Source organism: Pantherophis guttatus, chromosome 3 (genome assembly GCF_059756535.1).
Source record: "Pantherophis guttatus breed Tessera chromosome 3, ASM5975653v1, whole genome shotgun sequence".
NCBI classification, from domain to species: Eukaryota; Metazoa; Chordata; class Lepidosauria; order Squamata; family Colubridae; genus Pantherophis; species Pantherophis guttatus.
This window is the reverse complement of record NC_142065.1, coordinates 180,317,789-180,340,968: the sequence shown is the minus strand read 5'-3', so window position 1 is coordinate 180,340,968 and position 23,180 is coordinate 180,317,789. Positions and strand designations below refer to the sequence as shown.

Sequence of the window (23,180 nt, the reverse complement as noted above, 5' to 3'; positions counted from 1 at the left end):
TCAGCTTCTTAGAAGCCAAATCTAGGACTAAGCCATTGGCAGCCTGTCTGCTCCATGTGAATTAAAAAGATAGCAAGGTTCCATGCATGGTAGGGAAAAAAAATCAGAAGCAGATTGTAGGATAGGACACTAACTGGTATCCAGAGTTGATACTCAGCATTATCATCTAAAAGTCACTGTGATGACTATACTGAAGGACTTTTATCTACAGAATCATTTAGCTTTAAAACATTTTTAATTTCATTCTTAGTACTGCAAGGATCAATCTGGTGCACTCATTATTTTTGGCATCAGTGTCATTGACAACATTACACAACCTCTCCGTGACCAGTTTGCCTTGTTACCTTCTTGGAGGAGGCCTCATGTTATTGGAAGTAGAATATCTAGATTCAGTCTCAGCTTTGTTCCATATAGTATCAACCTTGTGAACTTTCAAGTTTCCTCTTTCTGCTATGTATTCAAAACGGACAGTGATTAAGATGTATGTATGTTTGTGTATATAGGTCTTTGGTTATTCGGGTCTTCTCCCACGTAAAATTGGAGGTTTCTTGGCGACGTTTCGACGAAGTCTCATTCGTCATCTTCAGGCTGGTGTTCTCGGCTTCGTGCTTCCAGGAGCAATGTGAGATCGCAGCTGTCTCTTCCTTTTAACTGCTAGTGGGGGTGTGAGCTGATTGGGTGGGGACTTGGCTGTGTTCTGATTGGGTGGAGGTGTGTTCTGATTGGTTAGGGGCTTGGCTGTGCTCTGATTGGATGGGGGGTTGGTTGTGCTCTGATTGGGTGGGGGTGTGTTCTGTTTGGGTGGGGCTTGGTTGTGCTCAGCTTAGTCTGAGTTGTGTATATGTACACACACATATACTTTTTTTGAGAGCAGGCATCAGAACTTCATTCTTAGTATGTGCCAGTATGCTCACAGTAAAAAATGACAATAAAGGTTATCCTATCTTATTTTATCTGAAGGATAACAGATTAACTACCCTTTGCTATTTGAGAATGAATCCCTTGCAAGCTTATAAAAGTAGTGTTATTAGTGATCAAAGCCTCACATCAAATGACAACCAAATCTGTAAAACAAATTGACTTTCGGAAACAAGACCGATATTTAAATAAATGCCTATATTCATGAGATTTTTCAACTCCTATGTAGTTCTTTGGACATTCCTTAAAATAGAAGAGTCGCTGATTAAGAGAAGAAGTTACTTAATATGATTGATCACAAAAAACTATAATATAGCTAACAAAATAAAAATGCAGCACTCTGAATTGAACTTAATAACACAATATATTTGTTAGAATTTCCAGACGTACAGTCTACATTTCACTTCAGTGTTGCCCACAAGTTGAACATAGTGGGTTCATATTTGAATAGTTAACTCAATAAAGTATTGTAGGCAGCCAAATTATCAGTCTCCGAGCCATATAAAAAATATTATGGAAAAAGTTGCAGAAATATTCCTATGTTCTAAAGCATTATTTCTTTGTTAAAGTATTTCTTGCACTGAAAAATTTAGTCTCCCTGTCCTGTTTGCATAGAACAATGAAGATGTCCTTATTAAACAGATCCAACATGGATCTTAAACTTGTCTGTTTAAGACTCTACTTATGTCTTAACTTTGCAGTATTTGTATGATCCTGCAAGATATTACCCTGAATTTCTTACAAGCTCTCCAGAATGAAAGGTTACCATATTTTTCGGAGTATAAGATGCACCGGAGTATAAGACGCACCTTATTTTTTTGGGAGGAAACTAAGAAAAATAGGAAAATAAGAAAAAAGCTGATTGGCAGGTAGATCGGCCTCCCGGAATACCCCCAATCAGCTGTTCCCAGAGGTGAATTTTAGCAACAGATTCCTTGGTTGTAAGCTCTGTGCCTTGCTTTTTTTTCTGCCTCTGAAACTCTGTTTCAGAAAAAACTTTTTTTTCTCCCTCTGAAAGCCTCCGAAACAGCTTCAGAAAAAAACCTCTGAAGCTCTGTTCGGCTTCTTTTCTGAAGCTCCATTTCTGATGCTTTTTTCAGCCTCTGAAACCTGTTTGAGAAGCTGGGCGTAGCTACATTCGGAATATAAGACGCACCCAGATTTTCACCCTTTTTTGGGGGGGTAAAACGGTGTGTCTTACCACTCCAAAAAATACAGTAAATCAATCTAAAGTTGCTTGTCTTAAGCAGATTTATTCAGATGATAACTGGGTAACAGACTTCAATTTAACAACTTATCACCTCTATATTTTCAAGAATCAACGAAGACACCAAAAACTATTTTTAGGAACTATAATTGCATAAAATGGTTCCTGTTTATTCGTTTAAGACATGACCTCATCATCAAAATATAAAGAGGCAAATAATAGGCTGAGTATCTGAGGAAAAAACAATTTAGGCCAAGCCTAACTTAACTAAAGTTCTCCATCTGTCTTTTAACATAACATTGGTTCTATTATTAAAATCATAATTCTGAAGAATTTTCATCCAGTTTCCAACTCCAAACTTCTGTACACCATTCTTTAATTTCTGGTCTTCTTCCCACTTCCATGGCTATAGAAAATTAAAATAAGGTATTATAACATGTATCTTTTCAAGCACTTTAATTATTAGCCTAATTAGCAATTGCTGCAAGAACATATTTCTATTAACTCTCATTCTTGAAAGCACAATTAAAGCCTATAGCATTTGCATTTTACAAGAAATCAGCATTTTAAGAACTATTTCTTCTATTTCCATTATAAAGAATAAAAAGCTTTCTGAAAAGCAAATGATTATTTCAGATATGAGAATTACAGGGAAAAATAGAAATTACTTTTATTCTAAACACAAACACACACATCTATTCATATTTATAAAACAGCCACTTGCATCTTATAGCAATATTGTTTTCTTAAGCTACAGCAATATCTTGATTTCTGTATGTATCATAAGTCTTATCTCCAATATCAATGTAGTGATTGTCATGATTTTTTAAAATTACAATTTGAGTTGCAAACCTGTTACACTGTATCAAAATACAGACTCCAATATAGAGATTATTTGAAAGGAGCAGGACAAAGAAGCAGAAGACTACAAAGATCACTGCTTATATGCATTTAGATTTGCATTATAGAATGGAAACATTAACATTTTTCTGAACAGAGTTCTCTTGCATATGTATTAGCAAGTTCAATTTCCTTGGAATATCATATCATTAACACCAAAGAACTTGGGACAGTTGAAATAGAAAGCTGATAAAAGCCAGAGACAACCAGTTTCCAAAATCTGAGGGGCCAAACCCACTGACAAATATTTGTATTTTGTGGGTCTGAATATATGAGAATTATGTAACAGCAGAAATTCTTTCCTTTTCCTTTTGCTAACCAGCTGTAACAGAAGTGCCAAATAAGAAGGCACCTTGGCTTCTTCACTGATAATTGGCTAGATATACACTATTATGATATACTATAGACACAACCTTTTGGGCAACATGCAAAGATCACAGTTTCAATAGCATGTAGATCATTTATGGAGTGACTTTAGATATGTTGGATTTTAATTCCAATAAACCAAGCCAACAGTGTTCAGGCATATTAGCTGTGTATTATACAAATTGAATTTCCAGACATTTGGAACAATTGGGGAAGGTTACCTTCTACCACTGTATTTTCTGTCCTTTATTAAATTTCACCGTTTTAGATTTTATTTTTATGTCCTACTTGTATATTAGCCTATTTTTTTTACTGCAAACCTCCCCCAAAATTTGTATTATTAAGAAATACCTGCATGTAAAGAAGTAAATAAATATGAAAATATGAACATTCTGCATGGCCATGCTGGATTGCAAATAACAAAGTACTTTTATCTTGTCGGATCTTGTATGTATCAGACCATACTTACAGACAGGCAGTCTTCTTGGGCAAGCAGAGAAATATTTTGGAAAAATGCTGTTTCTTTGGTTAATCTCACTAATATTATTTTATATTAATACATTATTTTGAACCTTTCTTGTTTATACCTTTTTCTTCTGACAAGCTGGCAGAAATTCATCTTGTAGAGCATCTGTAGTATTTTTCAGATTTTTTTTACCTGGTTCAGAAAAATAATACAAACACCTCTTTTGAACCCTGAAATACTGTGCATTTTTTATGGATAACTACCGTATTTTTCGGTGTCTAAGACGCACTTCCGTCCCCCCCAAAGTGGGTGGAAATGTCTGTGAGTCTTACAGAGTGAATGTTACTGAAGCCCCGCCCATCCACCCACCATTCAGCCTCTGCCTCCCAGCAATTTGCCTCCTTGCAGCAAACAGCCTGGTCAGTTTCAGCACAGCCTGATTTAGCATGAGCAGCTGATTAGCGGTTGGATCTGCCTCCCAGAATACCGTAATCAGCTATTCCAGGCTGTAGGGATCACCACTCCCCATCGCCTCTGCCGCCTATCGCCGCTTCTGCGCATCCCATTTTCAGCCCGTCCCAGGCATCGGGGATAGGCATCGGTGGCAATCCCCACTGCCTGGAACGGGCCAAAAACGGGATGTGCAGAGGCCAAAAATGGGGCATGCAGAGGCGGCAATAGGTGGTGGCAGTAATGGGAGGCGATGGACGGTGGCTATCTCCACAGCCTAGAACAGCTGATAGGTGGTATTCCGGGAGACCGATCCAATCGCCAATCAGCTGCTTGTGCTAAATCAAGCTGTGCTGAAGCTGACCAGGTTGTTTGCTGTTTGCTTGCAAGGAGGCAAATTCTGGGAGGCAGAGGCATATTTTTTTCTTGTTTTCCTCCCCAAAAGCTAGGTGTGTCTTATAGTCCAAAGCGTCTTATAGTCTGAAAAATATGGTAATTAAACTCACTTAATTAGGGGACTAGCAGCAGGACTGCAACATATAAAACAAATAGAATAAAGTAAATCAATAAAAAATAAAACAAAGGGATATCATTTTTAAGAGGGAAAAAGAAAGCCTATTAAAGAATGTTCTGAATAAAGATATGTCGTGTATTAGATTTAAGATTCAAAGGTGTATGGAGATTAGCCCAAATAAAGCTGAACCTAGTCAACATAAACCTAGTCAAGCACAAAGACTGCCAAGCTAAAAGAATGATCATTGATACCTTGGTCTATATTTTGCTTTCAATGAGCGACTATTTTTTTAAGTGAAAGGTGGGACTCTGAAGCATGGATTGTGGGGAAGGAAATCTGATTCCCCTCATATTTCCAATATATCCATCCTGTTCAGATATATTGAAATTACGTAGTACTTACATTGAAGAGTTTTTCGTTTTGTATTTTGGGGCTTGCGGGAAATCGGATTCTGCCTTGGTTTCCAAAATGATTGACCAGGTAAAGAACAGGAATGTTTATGTAATCTATAAGAGAATGAAAGAAAGGAGATATGATAGAGAACATCTATATGGATGGTGAAACTTGCATTATATCATTCTTTGTTAAATTCCACTATCCGCCTACATTTCTAACATATAATACATTAAAAAAATTAACTAGGAAAAGAGTCATTTATTTACCAGAATATGTTAAAGCTGAAAAGAAAACTTTGCAACCTTCAAGATAACTAATGTTGATATAAAACTAGCGAATTCCAAGGAAAGTCATACTTTAACACGGTGTTTGGTGTGTTTTCCAAATGATTTTCTTTGTTTGTTTCAACTGTACTGTCGCATTGTATGGGTACCATTATGTTTTCTGAACTTTTTGTTTTCACCTCTTTTGTAGCTTCCTGTAAAACAGCAATGTTTACTTAAGAAATACTACTTTTCATATCTTTCCCAGTCTTCCTAAAACACTTTTTACCATATACTGCTAGAAAGAAATTAAAACACGAGATTAATAAAAATGTAAAATGAAGACAGCAATATAATTAACAGCTAGAGTTGTGTAATGCTTCAGTTCAGAAGAGATGTAATGAATCAGAGACAAGTCCTGTGTTCCTGCTACCTCAATAAGCTCTTGTAAATCATAACCAGAGCAGGGCAAAGCCTAATAACTGTAGATTCAGACCAATAGTCAAGATGAATCAGCCATCACACACTTCTGCAGTATGATATTTATTCAAGTAGGAAATAATTAGATTTTCTCGTTCCATTATTCCCCCTTCCAAAATTAATAACCACTTTAATGAGGTTTTTTATGTAGGTAGGAATTTATAACTTCCTGGATCTAGCTACAACTGTTTACCAGATATGAAGAGCAAGGGGCAAGCAAAAATGGTTGGCTACATTCAATCAACACATCAGGTGGGAACTGAAAGTAATGCAAAGAAAGCCTCAGAAGATAAGAATCTGGATGTATCTATTGATTGAATCACTAGAATCACTAATTTTGCCCTGCAGGCATCTCTAAAGTCCAGGCAGTCCAGAGACACAAGTAATCCTTTAAATAATTCCATCCTAGTTACAAATTGTTGCAATGCTATGCATTTGGTCTATTGCACCTATTATTCTGATGTTATTTAAAATTTGGTAGTTTGTATAGTATTACAGTTTTAAAAATTGGAATGTTTTCTAATATTTTCCAATATTTTAATGAGTAAGACATTCAGTCACTTATAAATATACAATGTTAATTGTATAATTAACATTTATATAATTGAATTAGTATACATTACTTTTATTCTATTTTACTATGGTTTTCAACATACCTTCATTAAAAAATTGTTGGTTTCTTTTTTCAAGAAAATATTGATATAAGTTTTAATTCTCTCAGTCAAAAGATTAAAACTGAAAAATTGAAGAAATGGATGATATGGATCTTTTTGTTTTGATACTGCAGAAAGCTTCATTCTTAAAGGCTACAGGAAAAGAAAGTCAGAATACAATAAATATTACATACTGTGCTTCTACAGTAATCCTGCCATATTTTAAAAGAAGCAGAATATTAGTTTTGCCTCCAGAAACCAAAATGTAGGAAATTAAATCTTTATTATTCCATATAAATAATATAATACAATATAAGTGGTAAGTACATGCAAATTATCTTTCCTAATAATAACAAATTCACTTTTGTTAGATTTTGTAAAAGTTTTCAGCATTTCTTTATAATTTTCACACAACTGTGCACAGATAAGATGATACAACAATAGTAATAGCTTCTTTAGTTCAGGGTTCTCAATTTTCTTTAGTCAAACTCCTGGGCAACCAAAGCAATGCATCTCATGCCAAACATCCTCCTCTAATCTTCCTTTACATTCCTTCATTTTTAAATACCCACATCTCAATTAAACATCCCACCCTACATATATCATGATTTGTATTAATTTCTGTTTTTCTTTATGCCTTTAAGTTTATTTCCTCCAACTAGTTTTCCAACCCAGCAATAAATATATGGTGTCACTTTCCAAGATTTTATAGCAACGAAGCAGTAAATTATACAACATACAGTAACTAAATATAATGATCTGACAAAAAACTTATGCCAATGTCACCAGTATGAATTTTTCCTTTTTATTTTATTAAAAATATTTATATGGCTGCCCAACTCACACAGGGTGACTCCAGGTGTTTACAAGATTAAAAATCCACAATCTAATTTCCTTAAAACTTTAATAGAATTGGGTGAAGTTTAGATGGCAGTAAAATAATATTTGAAATTATTACAGAGAAATTGAATAGGCAAGAAGACATGAAATTGGATCAGAAACCTTAACTTGGTAAGGTATGACTATTGAAAATTCCTGGAGGTTTTAATGTCTGTTTTAACATTAATAGAATAGAGGATAACTTTATTTTTGACACTTTTCATAGATGGATCGATCAAAAGGCTGCTTGGTGTACTGTAACTAGTCAGTAAAGCTAAAATTTTAGGGTTTTTTACTATTAGACATTACTGAAAATAGCTGCATTCAGTGTGCCAGAAATGTAACGCATCTATTTTACTGTCCAAAATGTAACAGATAAAACAGTGAACATATTGCAGAATTATCTGCAATATTAAAATACTTTTAATCACTGATTTCAGTAATACATCCTGAAGGTCACAAAACCAGGTTGGGGGCACAGGTTGCTCGCCCAAAGTTTAATGACTTCATAGATTGTAAATTAGCAATGACTAGAACAGAGTAAACCCTGAAAGTTGTTTTATTAGCTCAGTAAATCTGCACATTAATCATTTACAAATATCACATGCATTTTTATTTTGTAAGACTTCAGAACAATTGTCTAATTTAATTCAATATTGAACATACTACCTCATTGCAGGAAGATTCTGGAAAAAGTCTTTCTATCACTTCTGCAGCCTCCTGAAAATATCCTTTTTCCATATATATAGCCACTGCCTACAAAGAGACAACTTTTAAGTAACGACTTCCATTCTTTATAATAAATCTGGGAACAAGAAAACTTATGCAATTTAATGTTATGATCAACTCTACTTTTTTCTGTAGCAACTCAACTTGATGTATGGTGCCAAAGAGCATTTACTCTGTTCTTCCCGTTCAGCACAATGGAGGCATCCATCATCCAAATAAATGTTTCACTAATTCCATTAACTGGTACGGAGGACAGGAAAATCTCCTCCCTGCTACTACTAAGAATTCTTACAGACAGGATCATTTGTTGGAGACAGCTTTATCCTTTCCCTGCCTGATTTTAAGTGTGGATATAGGAGTTTCCACATGTAAAATGAATTAAGCAATATTGACAATGAATCGGAAAAAAGAAGCATGTTTGGCCTATGGAATGAGGCAGACTATGACAGCTGCTACTCCTGCATGTCCAGCTGCCTTAGTGTAATAACTGGAACTGATCCTGGGAGTATCTTATTCAACACTTTCATTTCCCATATTTCCCTTGTGCTATTCTCTCCTATGCTTTTTGGCTATCCAACATGACTAATCCAAGTGCAGAACTCTGCTCTTCTTTTCCACAACTGGATAGAGCTTCTAAGTAATCTTTTTGTTCATTTATGATGCCACAGACTATAAATGGTCATGAGATTTCATGCTGTTGCCAATTAACTGTAAACTCATGTAAATGTTTAAATTCCTAAGTGAATTTTGAAGATGCAACGATGGATTTGATGAAAACAAAGAATTATATTTTGTATTTTGTGAATGGTACAGTTTCCATGGAAATTACTGTGGGGATAGCCTACACATAGTGATTGTTTTGAAGTAGTTTCTAACATAGGGGGAAAAAAACTTAAAATATTAAACATTGTCCGTCCTATCTCAAATGGCATGACCATTTTGATCTGACCCATGAGAAATCACGAACAATTTATAGAATATATTGTAGATCAATATATTCAAACAAACCTGAATCTGAATTAAGTACTTGATATCTTTCTGCAATTTATCTTGTTTGCTTTGTGTTTTTAGGAAAGAAATCCAAACCGACAAAGCATTTTCCAGTGGTGAAAGTCTTTGGTCATCTCCAAAATCAGAATCTTAAGAGAAATAAGAAGAAGTAAAAATAGCAGTGTAGTATTTTAAAGATCAAAAAATTAAACTTCCATATAGAAAAAATACAGTCATCATATTAGAAGTCAATTTCTTCCTTTGATTTTTGGTTCACAGAAGAAAGCTTGCTAAATAGAGAGCAACTATTCAACTGAGGTAGTTAGGGAGATGATTGAACAATCTTAGGAAATCTCTGGTTTAAAAAGTTATCCTCAGGTCCTTTTTAATACCTTGTTATACAGAGCCTGGTCAAATGCCAAGCCAAACTGTGGATATAATTTAGAGAGGGAGCAAATCAAATAGCAGAGAATAAAAGATCCTTTAAATTTTATTTTGCTACTCATTGTTAACAGTAACAATTTTTATTGAATTGAAAAACTACAATAAACTATCTAGGGTCCTCAGTTCAGAACAATAGTTCTAAACAAGATATGGGCTTATGCCTGATTAAAGACAACATGCATTATTTTACAAGATTAGCCCTACAACTCTCTATATTATTTTTCTTTGAGCTAGGAATTCCAGAACCACAGTAGTCTATTCAAGCAATCAGTATAAAATAATTTTTGTAACTTTTATTGAAAATGAGGAATTTAGCAATAGCAATCACTATATCAAAATCATACCATACTGTGCTCAAGACTGTAATTCCTTAAGACACAGAGAACTATGATATACAATCACATCAAGAACTAATGCCTAATCTCTAGCCAAAAATATATGTAGGTTAGCTCCTTCATCTTTTGCCCCTATGATATGTTCCATTGACATCAAATGTAGACTTCTTGGACTAGGTTTATGAGTGCACAGTATTTGTGGAGTTTATATAAAGTTACTGGTTAAGTAGTAAGTTGGCAAGATATCCTCAGTATTAGCCTATCAAGATTAAGGACAACTTGTTTACAAATACTAAAATATGCTGCTGACTTGAAGCTGCCACTAGTACAGATAATCGTCATTGCTGAGCATAAGAACACAAAGCCATATTTCAGAAAACATGGTTTGTTGCAATCAACTTACCAAATTTTCAGACCTCTTTTGCTTTTATTAACAGTGGTTATTTCTAATAATTTTAGTTTATATTTTAACAATTAAAGATAAATGACAGATACAAATGTGTAGACTATGTGTGTATACATTTTTGCAAGAGTTATTTTTTAGTTAAAAGAACATGTTTTTCTATAAATAAGCATATAGTTAGCATTTGATTGCCAGCATCTAATTAAGAATTCTCTCCAAAGCCAAAACATTAAAATGTTTTACCAAATATTTTTCCTTCCGCAATATATGTCAACAGCTGACAGAGGCACACTGTTTCCCTTTGATGAGGTTCTATTTTGTGCAACCCTTTAATAACAGCTGAAAAAAGAAAGCAGACATATCAGTTATGATTTTGTTCCTACAGTGCCACTGTGTGGTTATCAGTAACCTTGCCTATAATACTAAATAGAATTGACTCCCAAATAATTGTATTTAAGATTGAAACATTTCAGAGCAGTTTATACTGAATAGTTTATACTTATGCTAGTTAGTAAACAATTAACCCATCTGTCCCCCAATGTGACAATTTGAAATACCGGTAGTTATTTTGGTCCCTTAGACACTACTGCTTTGTACTATAAATCACTAATGAACATCAATGAAGAGAGAAAATAGAACTCTTCAAATATTTGTTATTCTGTAATGTTCTGTAATGCTGTGCAAGTCCTATGGACTCCAAGATGATCAAACTGGTCAGTCCCAGTGGAGATCAACCCTGACTGCTCTTTAGAAGACCAGATCCTGAAGATGAAACTCAAATACTTTGGCCACCTAATGAGAAGGAAGGACTCACTGGAGAAGAGCCTAATGAGGACAAAAGAAGAAGGGGATGACAGAGAACGAGGTGGCTGGATGGGGTCGCAATGGGTTGGACACAATTTCGCAACTAACAACAAATGTTCCATTAACAAACACCTCCAAAATTACAAATATTCAAAAGAAATGACTGTGACTAAAAAAAAAAAAAGATTTTTCCATTGTAATTGAAAGGTGTCCTGGGAGAAAAGGGTTGATGGATTGTTGACAGCTGCCATTGTATGAGATTGGCAGCCACATATATAAAGTGGCTCCGAGAAACATTTCTTTTTAAAAGGCAGCGCGTATATAACTAAATCAAGCGAAGAAGTGTAAAAAAGCGTCACCACGACAAGAAAAGAAATGCAGCTGTTGAACGTCTGCCTGGCAGAACCACTGCCCTAGTTGTAGAGAAAGCCAAGAGGGAGGAAACAAGCAGCTTCTATAGCAGAGGTCTTCAAACTTGGCAGCTTTAAGACTTGTGGACTTCAACTCCCAGAATTCTCCAGCCAGCATAGCTTGCTGGAGAATTCTGGGAGTTGAAGTCCACAAGTCTTAAAGCTGCCAAGTTTGAAGACCTCTGTTCTATAGTCTGCTGAGCCATGCATTATGGGCTTGGGGCTCCCAGCACCAGCAAAGGGGCCACAACTCGAGCCTCCCACATCCCGCCAAACTGCCAATTTACCCAGAGCCAAGTCTCTGCTCCTCTCGAAGTCGATCCGGTTCCCCTCGCAAAAATGGCGGCACAGGCAGCGGCAGGCAAAATCCAGCATCCATCCAGCGGCTATCGACTCCACTTCAGCGAAGAGGTCCGAAGAACTACCCTCTGAGGCGCCACAATCCACAAAGCCCGCCCGCGCCGGCGTCCGAGGTACGGACGTGGCGTCGCTCGCGACAGTTAAATCACTTGCCTGCTCCATTTTCAAATCTCGCACCCCGCTTTTCCAAACGCCGCCATTTATGACAACGGTCCTTGCCGCGAAGGGCTCCACTCTTGGCCACGCCCTCCTTCCGAGCTATTGGCCGAGCGGGTTCCCCCCTTTCTCTCTTGTCACGTGCCTTGTTCGCGCTTCTCGCTCTGTAGAGAAGGAGAAATACGGAGCGTTCTCTGGGTCCCGCTTGCAAAATTCTGTTGCGGGGAGAGTGGAAGCTGCAAGAATCGCACGACCAGCTCGGCTTAAATCTCTGCCTCTTTTCCCGCATTAAACATTTGTAATTCGTAATGCCTTTCCCATCGCAGAATGAAACGCGAAAGTTTACACTAGTGTTTTGCAAGTTTGACATTTTAAAGATATGTGGACTTCAACTCCCAGAATTCTCCAACCCAGTCTGCTGCTGACTGAGGCATTCTGGGAAGTGAAGTCCACACAGCTTAGAATCATAGGACTGGAAGGGACTTAGGAGGTCTTGTAGTTTAACTCTCTGTCAAGGCAGGAATCCTTATACCAGGGGTGGGCAACTATGGCCCTTTTATGACTTGTGGACTTCAACTCCCAGAATTCCTGAGCCAGCCATGTTAGCTCAGGAATTCTGGGAACTGAAGTCCACAAGTCATAAAAGGGCCATAGGTGCCCACCTCTGGCTTTTACCATCCTGGACAAATGATTGTCTAATCTTTTCTTGAAAACCTCCAGGAATGAACACCTGCAACTCTGGGAAGCAAGCTGTTCCAGTGTTGTTGTTGCTGTTTTAACTGTCAGGAAATTCCTCTTAGTTCCAGGTTGAATCTTCTTCTGACCAGCTTCCAGCCTTGCTTCTTCTCCTGCCCTTAAGGGCTATGGAGAATAAATCGACCCCCTCTTCCCTGTTACAGCTCTTCAAGTATTGGAAGACATGATGAAAAATGCTGGTTTACACTACATGCATGCCCCCTTCGTTTCTTAAATTGGTTTATCTTTGCTTCTAACATAGTGTATACCGTGATCTCCACGTGCCCATTTCTAATCCCTACCTTGAGAAGGCTTGATGGAAGGGACTGGCTTAAAATCATAAAATGAACGATAATCCTGAAAGTTTGGCAAGTAAATCCTTTTGTTTGGGAATAGAGTGAGTTATAAACTAGCCAGCTTCAGATCATTTTAGCGACCTGTGTGAATTTAGCCTGTTGTCTAGTAGAAGGTTTGGTGTGTCATGAGAATCGGTACACGGGGTTGGGTAAATCATGTAAAATGAACCGAGGAGGCACTACGAGTGCAGTAAGCCCGTCGATGGAAAGAGCAACGACTTGATCTCAGTTCAAATATTCCTCATGATGCTGTGGAAAGCGTAAATAATTCAGGAAGAAGCGGACACGAGAGGAGCATAATTGCCCTTCCTGAAGACATTACAGCCTTTTAATGATGAATGTTCTCTTACTTTTGCGCCGGCGGGATGGGGGCATGAAGGTGGTCTCGCGTTAAACTTTCCTTTTTTTGAGGGAATTGCAGAAAGAAATCGCGGTAGAGCGAGTCAACGGGCGGAGAAGCTCTTTGAAAGTCTGATCCTGGGCGAGGCTGAATTAAGATCACACAAAGAGCTGAAATGCGTGGAAAATGTGAGTGCACCTAGAGAAGTCGGAAAGATGTCGCGGCATCCTATTTGGTCCCACGATTTTCCTTACTGGAGATTGTGTCAGCGATGCTGAGTGTGCTAAGAGCTGTAAATAATTATTAAGCGCAAAGGATAAATGGACTATCAATGTACTCATCCAGTGGAAATTCCACTATGTCCAATGACTGTCATTCTAATAAATGTTTAATTTTAATCCATAAAGTAAAGGTTCCCCTGGGACGGGGGTGGGCAAATGTGGCTCTTTTACAACCTGTGTCCACAAGTTGTAAAAGAGCCACATTTGCCCACCCCTGCCCTGGCACATATGTGCTAGTCATTCCAGACTCTAGGGGGCGGTGCTCATCTCCGTTTCAAAGCCGAAGAGCCAGTGCTGTCCGAAGACGTCTCCGTGGTCATGTGGCCGGCATAAACGCCAAAGGCGCACGGAATGCTGTTACCTTTCCACCAAAGGTGGTCCCTATTTTTCTACTTGCATTTTTTACGTGCTTTCAAACTGCTAGGTTGGCAGAAGCTGGGACAAATAACGGGAGCTCACCCCGTTAAGCAGCACTAGGGATTCGAACCGCTGAACTGCCGACCTTTCGATCTACAAGCTCAGCGTCTTAGCCACTGAGCCACCACGTCCCTCTCTTAATCCATAGCATGGTCTTATTCTGAACTTTTTTAGCAATGTTGCCCTTTGCTCAGTCAAGATTAGCAACCTCTTTCAATAGTTGATTACTATATGAACAATAGCACCATTTATTTAGAGAGAAGTTTTAATAGTTTGAAAGTACAGTATACTCTCTTCAGGTTCATTACAAAGTGATTCCTTAGGAATCCTACGATTCAATAAAGTTTTTCTTTTCTATTATTTAATAACATCTTTCTTTCCTAAGGCTTCCCAAGGCTCTGTGTGCTCTATGCTTTTGTCTTTTCTTTTTCTTCTTCTTATTGGAAGGAACCCTATTCTTTATAATGTTATGATTTCACTATAAGTTTCATAATATTTTCAAGAGATGAAAATTGGCAAGGACACCAATTCTCTACTTGCCTGTGTGCCTTTTTCTGACAACCACATCTCTATTCCTAAACTTGGAAATAAGATGAATAAATGAAATATTTTTTGTGTAGGAAGAGAATGTTTAAAAAAACCCCAATGGTTAGGCTGCATAACAGCTAATGCAACTGGGGTTGTTTGTGGAAAATAAGAGGCAGAAGTATTTGGTATATAATGTATATACCATATAATAATGTATATACCATTATGTAATGGTATATAATTATAATAATATAATATAATGGTTGCTTATAGTTGGCAATTGAGACTGGGAACTCTGTCTATAAGTGATGCAGTTGTAATGCATGAGGTCATGTGACTGCCAGTTTATGTCAGCAGTTCTGGCAGCCCAAGTTGCTGTTGTCTGATGGATCCTGCATGGGCACAGTCATGTGATCACTATTTGCAACCCTCCTGCTGGCTTCCTTGTTGGCTTGGCTTGTCGTAAGTCTGCAGTGAAGGATGCAATTGCTGACCAACCATCACTTGGTTATGGCATACCGCAATGTCATAATTGTGAGCCAGTTGCCAAGTGTACAAATTGTGATCATGTGAACACAGGAGTGCTGCAACAACTTCAAGTCTGAAGACCCAACATAAGTTCCCTTTTTCAGTGCCATTGTAACTTTGAACAGTCACTGAACAAGTGGACATTAAAGAGGACTATCTGGATATTAAAAAGGCAGGATAGCAATATAATAATAATATTTTATTTTAGTAAAAATGTTCAACATCTTAATTTTTCAGTATTAAAAAGCCTGTTTTAGGAAATCTACATTGTAGCCATTTTTTAAGTAAAATAAAATAAAAAACATGAAAACATTGTTATTTTACAATTGCTCTGTGTCTTCCACCATTTCTTCTTTGTGGTCTCTCATACAGATTAGATTAGCTTCATAATCTCTGTCATTTTTTTATACTTCAGTTAGTATTTATTTATTGAATTGTTTTTCTATAAATATAGTAAATAGTATTTGCTTTTCATTATGAGCCATTTACTTGCCACAAACATGTTGATATATATTCTGCTTCATACACATGTTTTTCCCTATGTACTGATCTAATAAAATGTTTAGGGTCAGGTGTACTTAAACCTGAGAAACAAACAAACAGCCGTGGGACTAAAAATCATGAATACTTGCTTTTTGTATAAAAAGTGATTACTGAGCATTCCTACTTAATAGACAAAAGCAGTAAATCTGGAGAACGTAAAAAAACAGACTCAGATGCACAGAATAATCCTGTACATTACTCAGAAGACACCCCAGTTGACTTAAATTTCTATCAAGGTTTTCTACCATAAACAAAAGTGTTAGGAATTTGTTTGTTTATTTATTTAATAATTGTATATGGTTCCCTATTTCATGAGTCTGGTAGTAACAGTTAAACAGAATAAAAACATAATAAAACAACAGAAGTAACATAAAATAACATAGCAGCTGTGAACGTAACCATGACAGAAAAGAAAACACTACCATTATACATATAACTTTTCTGATCCATTGAAGAGGAAAATAGGTGTCTTGGCAACTGAACAGTTTAGCAAATCCCATTAAAATATTACCATGGTTTCAGTAGAGGAAATAATAGGACAAGGATACTGCATACTAGAAAATTTTATTATTTTGTAACCATTATAAGTACAAATGTAAAGAAAATTTAGCACCAAAGTGATTTAAGATATTTTCAAGCCCTACCTTGATGTCATTGTTTTTACTCCACATATTCTTCTGTAAAAATCCAACTGTAACAGTACCCAAGTGATTTATTGTCATATAAAGATGATACAAATAAATGAGTATGGATCAATACATGAAAACAAAAAAAGAATTGAACATTTGCTGTTCAATTATAGTTAATTGAGTGTTATATATTGGTTGAAATGGCCTAGTTAAAATGATTTGGGGTTGTGATTTCAGGGGGCTATATGGGTAGCTTTGGTGAGGAAACAACTTCAAGTAGCACATACAGTGAAGTCCTTCCCTCCAAAATGAAGGATAACGTTTGCACCCCATGCACAGGAATTATGCCTGGAGCAGCTATTCTGCTGAATTTACAGGGGGAACTTACATCTCCTGTTTGAGGAGTTGACGAAGCTGCCTCCAACACAAGATCAAAACATTTCTTTTACTCCATTTACAGATAGTCCTTGACTTACAACCATTCATTTAATGATGGTTCAAAGCTACAGCAGCCTTGGAAAAAGAGACTTATGACCTGTACTCATACTTACAACAGTTGCATCACTCCCATGATCACATAATTGCAATTCAGGCACTTGGCAACCGGCTGTCATTTATGACTAGTTTCAGTATCCTATAGCCAGATGACCATGATTTGCAACCCTTTTTTACCAATTTCCAGCAAAAAAAAAAAAAAACAAAAACCATTAGGGAAGCTGAATTTGCTTTATGACCACTATAAAAATTGTAATATCAAGTCTGATTTGACTTATGGCTGCAATGATAGAAATTCTGGTCCCACCTGTGGTTGTAAGTCAAGGACTATCTGTAGCTACTTGCTGCAAAGAGAGAAAATTACTTTCTCAGGATATTTAACCTTTTGTAATGCCTCTTCCTCAGCTGACATCAACTTTTGGTAAACAGATTAAAATGAAATTAGATGGGGGTAGGGACAATGAATAGGTCGGGTGGAGAGAGGGAATCAAATTAGAAAAAAAGAAATGGATGGGTTTTATAAACATGATTCTTAATGTGGACATTGACACATACAACATGATATCCAAAAATGATTATCTATGATCCCTGGGTATGAGCAAGAATATATATTAAACTCTAACCAGAGATACTTTAATTAATAGAGAAACGGTTGCATTTGTTTTTGAACAAGTGAAAAGATTAAGTTAGCTGCCACCTGGAAAATTTTGGAGGATCTTGTGTAGTCCAATATTTCAGGAGGACATTGACTTGTATTTGAAGGCAGAATTTTTTAAAAGTAGCAAATAGGTTATCCATAATTTAGCATGACACCTGTGTTGGGTGTGACCTATTTATCTATGGAGATTCTCAGTCATCCAGGTCATGGTTGTCCCAAAAATACTTTTTCAAAAGGCAATTTTGTTGTATGGGGTGCAATGACAATAAAGTAAACAATTGAACTTTGTTTTACTTGAAGACATTCTTGAGAAGTGAAACATCTTCAAGAGAAAAAAAAGCCCAACTGCCTTTTGATAGAGCAGCTTTGGAACTATATGACCTATTTGACATTATGCCTTTTACATGGGTTAAGAACCTTTGAATTCCCAGTTAACATTTATAGAAATGTGCTCTTTAAATAAAAAAAAAAAAGCAGCCAATACGGTACACTTTCTTTCACTTTAAGAAATGACATTGGGATCAAGGAAAGATACAAATAGTGGCAAATTGTTGAAATTATTAATTACAACATGCTTGAGAAAATATTAGCAGATGTCTGCACTGACCTAACATAAATGTGGCTCGGAAAATTGATGTGATGCCTAAGGAATGTCTTGAATCATTGTTAAATACATACAAGTACCATATTTTCTTATTCAATCTGATGCTTAATCTACCTTGTTTAGAATGGAAAAAACAAAGATTTTAGTTTTGAAAAACAAATAGAATGGGATTTGCATCCACTTTGCAAGATAAAGCTATTGAATTTCACCGAAAATGATGCAGTTTTTAAAATCATTGTTGTGTGGGGGATGTATCTTTAATTTCAATGTATTGGACCACAATATCAAATTTTAGATAGAAATGCAAACGTATTGTTGTGAAAGAGAAAATTTCAATAATTTCCCAATAGTGTGAACCTAAGAACTTGTAAAACATTGTTTGTCCAGAAACTATCTCTGGCTACTGCAAAGCAGATGGACAAATAAATAGAGAAGTTGGACAGTTAGAATGCATCTTAGTGTAGTCTTAATATCCTGACTGCAGGTGAGTGAGGTTGCATCGAGAACAGCAGGAGGTGATGTAATGCTACAATTAGCTGGACTTTTATAGCTACAGGATGTTATGCCCTCAATGCCAAATTACAAGTAAGTGAGATTGAACTTTGACTAGCAGTAGCAGCCAAAGGAAGAATAGTGGCTATGTTAGTTGGATCTTTATATGATATTATGGGATACAGTGGGGAAAAGGTGTTTCGTTGCAAATAGCTTAAGGGTTAACTGGAATTATTGTAAACCCAGGTAAAATGATACCCGGCAAAATACATAATCCAAGCAAATGTAAAAGGTCCGTAGAGATTTCTGCTATGATACAAGAGGCCAAACTCAATATTGTACTACATGAGGTGAATCTAACCAGTGGAGAATCAGGAAAACATTCTAACACTAAACTGTCTAACATTACCAGTATATACAATAGCCAATACAATATCAAACAGTAACATAATATTGCTAGTCTTTAATGGAAGAAGCAAAATCAACCAAAGTTTTTTAAAAATTATATGAAGGAGCAATCAATTTGACAATTAAGAATCACCTAAGACAACAAGCCAAAATAGGAAGCAGTCAGTCACGAACACAAAACATAGAGGCATATAAGCAAATTATAATAAAATGAATCATATCCCCTACGACCATTGACTTTGGTCAAAGGGTTGACTTTTTTGTCTGGTCACTAGAGACCCTCCCAATTGAATGGACGCTTCCAGCCACTGAAATATAATTCTATTCTTTCTTGATCATCTCCAGCACAATTGTAGGATGTCAACATTCTAGAAATCCAAAGGGAATGAGAGCTTTGTGGACATTTAGCTCTGAAATGAGAGAGGTGAGGCTGGGTATGCTTTATTCCAGGGCACTGAAATTGGGTCCAAAGTATTTCCCTTATGTGGCAAATATGAATATCGTCTAAATTTAATCCATGAATATCCACTTGCCTCCTTCAAATTGTTTTCTCACTCAGAACAGTTGTCATACAGGTAATACTCAACTTACGTCCACAATTGAGCTCAAAATTTCTGTTACTAAGCAAGACAATTGTTAAGGGAGTTTTGCCCCATTGTATGACCTTTTTTGCCATGGTTGTTATGTGAAGCACTGCAGTTATTAAGTTAGTAACAGTTGTTAACTGAATCTGGCTTCCCCATTGACGTTGCTTCTCAGAAGGTCACAAGAGGTGATCACATAACTCCAGGACACTGCAACTTTCATAAAAACATGACCATGGGATGCTGTAACAGTTGTAAGTGTGAAAAACGGTCATAAGTCACCTTTTTCATTGCCGTTGTAACTTTGAACGGTTACTAACTGAATGGTTGTAAGTTGAGGACTACCTGTACTATGATTGGTGAAATCAGACTGAGTTATTTCGCTATGAATTGATATAATGGCAGACCCTATGTAAAAATAAATATAGGGACACAATTAGTTTTTGGATGTTGGATTTCTTTGAGATTTTATTTCGGAGCAGTTTATAAAAATGTGAAGCATAATGCATTGTCTGTAATGAAATAATTGGACATATTTATCTTTAGGAAAAATGTGTTAAATGTTAATTTAACCTTTTCTTGCCAATATTTGTTTTTTATACAAAGTAAATGTTTGAGTGAATATATGCAAACCTCATACAGATAAAAAATGGATAGAATACCAATCCGAGGTAGAATTATCAGTGATGGCTATTTATACATTATTTCTGGACTGTTTACAGTTTTGGAGTATAGATAGGGCTGAAATATGATTCATAAGAATGTCCAGCATTTCATTGTTCCACAGTTGTCTTTTAAGCCTATCTAATACTCAGTATTATGAATACATTTTGAATTCCAAATTAGATTTTAAAATGAATTTGTGTAGTTAATGTAGTTCTTTATTTCTTGAAAATCTGAAGGAGTGAGGTATCTAAACTATTTCATTTAATTATAAAAAATTAATAAATAAATTAAGTCACCTACCTCAACTGTCTTCTTATGCGTCTGTTTTTTCCCCCTAACCAGGCTAAACTTACCGTTTTTCTTCAGAGGATCCCAATCATATATGCAATATTTTTTAGCATTTAGATAAAACCCATTTTTATATATTTAAGATAAGGCATAACAAATATATGTCTACAACAGATGCTTACTCTATTCCATTCATTACTTAGAATGTTTACCAAGATAGAAGGTAAAGCTAGGATTACTTCATGTTTTTTTCTTTTTTTTATAGCTATAAAAGGCAGGCTTTGAGCATTTGCAGAAATCAAGTTGAATTTTAGTAGAATACATGAGTTTTGGGATCTTTTTAGTCAGCCTGATAGTTTATAAACTACCATTGAATAGTAAACAAAGTAGACTCTCAAATTTCCTATTCTCCAGATGAATTGGACTACAAATACCATTGTTCCTAGCCTGAAATAATTAATTAGCTAGTTATTTTACTCAACTATTTACTCTAACATATCTGAAAAGTACATATTGATGTAGGCTGTTGGATAAAGTATTAAGAGAAGGATTCTGGTTTTTTGTTACTGCAATGTCAAAATGCTTTCTTTCAGATTTCATTAGAAATTCTAGAATGGCAGTGGCTGATATGGACTCATTTTAAAACTGTGAACTTCAGAATAACTCCTCAACATGATACATCACAGTTGCTTAGCATGCAGGCATCATCCAGATATTGAACTTCCCCTCCATTGACTGAAGCCAGCATGGCCAATGGTGATGGGTGATAGGGATCTTGTCCAATACTACCAGCCACATTGTACTGTGTTGTACTCAGTGGCCTCCTGAGAAAAATCCACAGTCCTGCAACAAGAAGCTATTAGGCCACAGGTGTCAAACTTGCGGCATCACATTGCTGTCATGTGATGTATTGCAACATTTCCCCCCTTCGTGGACCTGGGGTGGGCATGGTCTGTGCATGACGCATCCGGCCCGCAGGCCACCATTTGACACCTCTGCACTTGGCAACGTTGCAGTGTCAAAGTATCAGGAATAATGGATTGAATTAAATGGAAAGATTAAATTGGAAATAGGTTTTGAGGCATATTTCTATTTGTCATTCTGACTGCCTAAGTTTGTATCTGATTGGTTGCTACTGACTGTGTGTGTGTGTCTGTGTGTGTGTGTGTCACCTAATTAATTAACAAATTCCTGACACCAAAAAGAAACTACTACTAAACAGGTACAAAATTAATTTACGATATTCACAGCAATAGAACCTTAGATGAATTTTAAGGTAAAGACTTTCTTGAGCATGACTTCAGTGTTGTTTTCTGAACAGGAGTAAATAGTATCCAATCTGGGTCAGTCACCAGGACCAGAGGTTTAGTCTTCTGAGCTTTCAGACTCACGCTGGAGCCCATCCTCGGGGAACTTCTCTGTCACCAGAATCTGTCTCGCTAACATTTTGGTGAAAGAGAAGTTCTCCGAGGATGGGCTCCAGCACAAGGCTGAAAGCTCAAAAAACTAAACCTCTGATCCAGTGACCGACCCAGATTGGGTCCTGCAACATTATTCTGGGACACATATATTTGCCTTCATTCATGAGATGCACCCAGCTGGTTTGCCATTGTCTTCCTAAGGGATGTTTGATAGACTTCCCAATCAAACCTAAATACCAATCAAGTCCAACTTTGCTTAGTTATTCTTGAGAGCATCCACAATTAGTTAGGGGCTGATGCATGAGCTGGTGAAGATGTTAAATATCATTATGGACAATGTTTTTCTCAATATTGATCACACTGAGGCTATGCGCTTGAATCATGTTGTCACCAGTGTATTGTGTTCATTAATTTCCATTCAAGCCCCAAATTTCTTTCAAATGGCCATTCACAGCTTAGTAAGTAGAAAAGACTCAAATCTCCCTAGTCTTTCCAGATATCATCTCCTGTTCCTCAAGGTATATTGCAAAAAAACCTACAGTATTATAAAGGTAAAATAATTATGCTTTTGTAAATAATTCTTCTATATTCAACACAATGAGATCTACAGGTCTTTGTTGTAACAGATGATAATGAACTTACTGAAGAGAGAGAGATACACAAGTTCCAGTGATACTGAAGAAGCCCTAGGACAGAGATCTTCAATCTTTTGTTGTCTATTGGGGAGCTTTCTCATTGAAGAAATGACTGCCATAGGAAACATAACTGGTTACAAAACATAAATTTATCACATTATTAACTGATAATCTCATAGCTTTCCCCCTACTTTATTCTAATGTTGCTTTTGCTATTTTTGTAGGCTACTGATCATACTTACAAATATTAGACTATGGCCAGGGATCTTTTAAAACATTAAATTCCAAAAATGTTCATGGAACTAATTTGGGGTTTAGAGGCATTTTTGAAAATCAAGATGCTGGAAAATAGTCAATTTGTTTTAACATCAGATGAGGAACCTAGTGAGAGTTGGCCATAGGTATGTGGGATGCCACACTCCAGCCCGAAGGCAGCAGCCTGATTCAGG

At 36.5% G+C, this 23,180-nt stretch overlaps 1 protein-coding gene across 2 annotated transcripts; it reads right to left on the bottom strand.

Moving 5' to 3' along the window:
- Positions 1 to 1,263: 1,263 nt before the first annotated feature.
- TERF1 (telomeric repeat binding factor 1) lies at positions 1,264 to 12,222 on the bottom strand. 2 transcript variants are annotated; one of them, XM_060681939.2, is made up of 9 exons: positions 11,895 to 12,222; positions 10,637 to 10,732; positions 9,230 to 9,360; positions 8,162 to 8,248; positions 6,617 to 6,766; positions 5,574 to 5,695; positions 5,224 to 5,327; positions 3,979 to 4,049; positions 1,264 to 2,531 (listed from the first exon to the last, which is right to left on the bottom strand). In XM_060681939.2, exons 1-9 carry the CDS (start codon positions 12,127 to 12,129, stop codon positions 2,373 to 2,375), a joined length of 1,155 nt encoding a protein of 384 aa, XP_060537922.2. In that variant the 5' UTR covers positions 12,130 to 12,222; the 3' UTR covers positions 1,264 to 2,372. The 2 variants fall into 2 exon arrangements, with proteins under 2 accessions (XP_060537922.2, XP_060537923.2); XM_060681940.2 differs by lacking the exon at positions 3,979 to 4,049.
- Between the last annotated feature and the right edge of the window lie 10,958 nt (positions 12,223 to 23,180).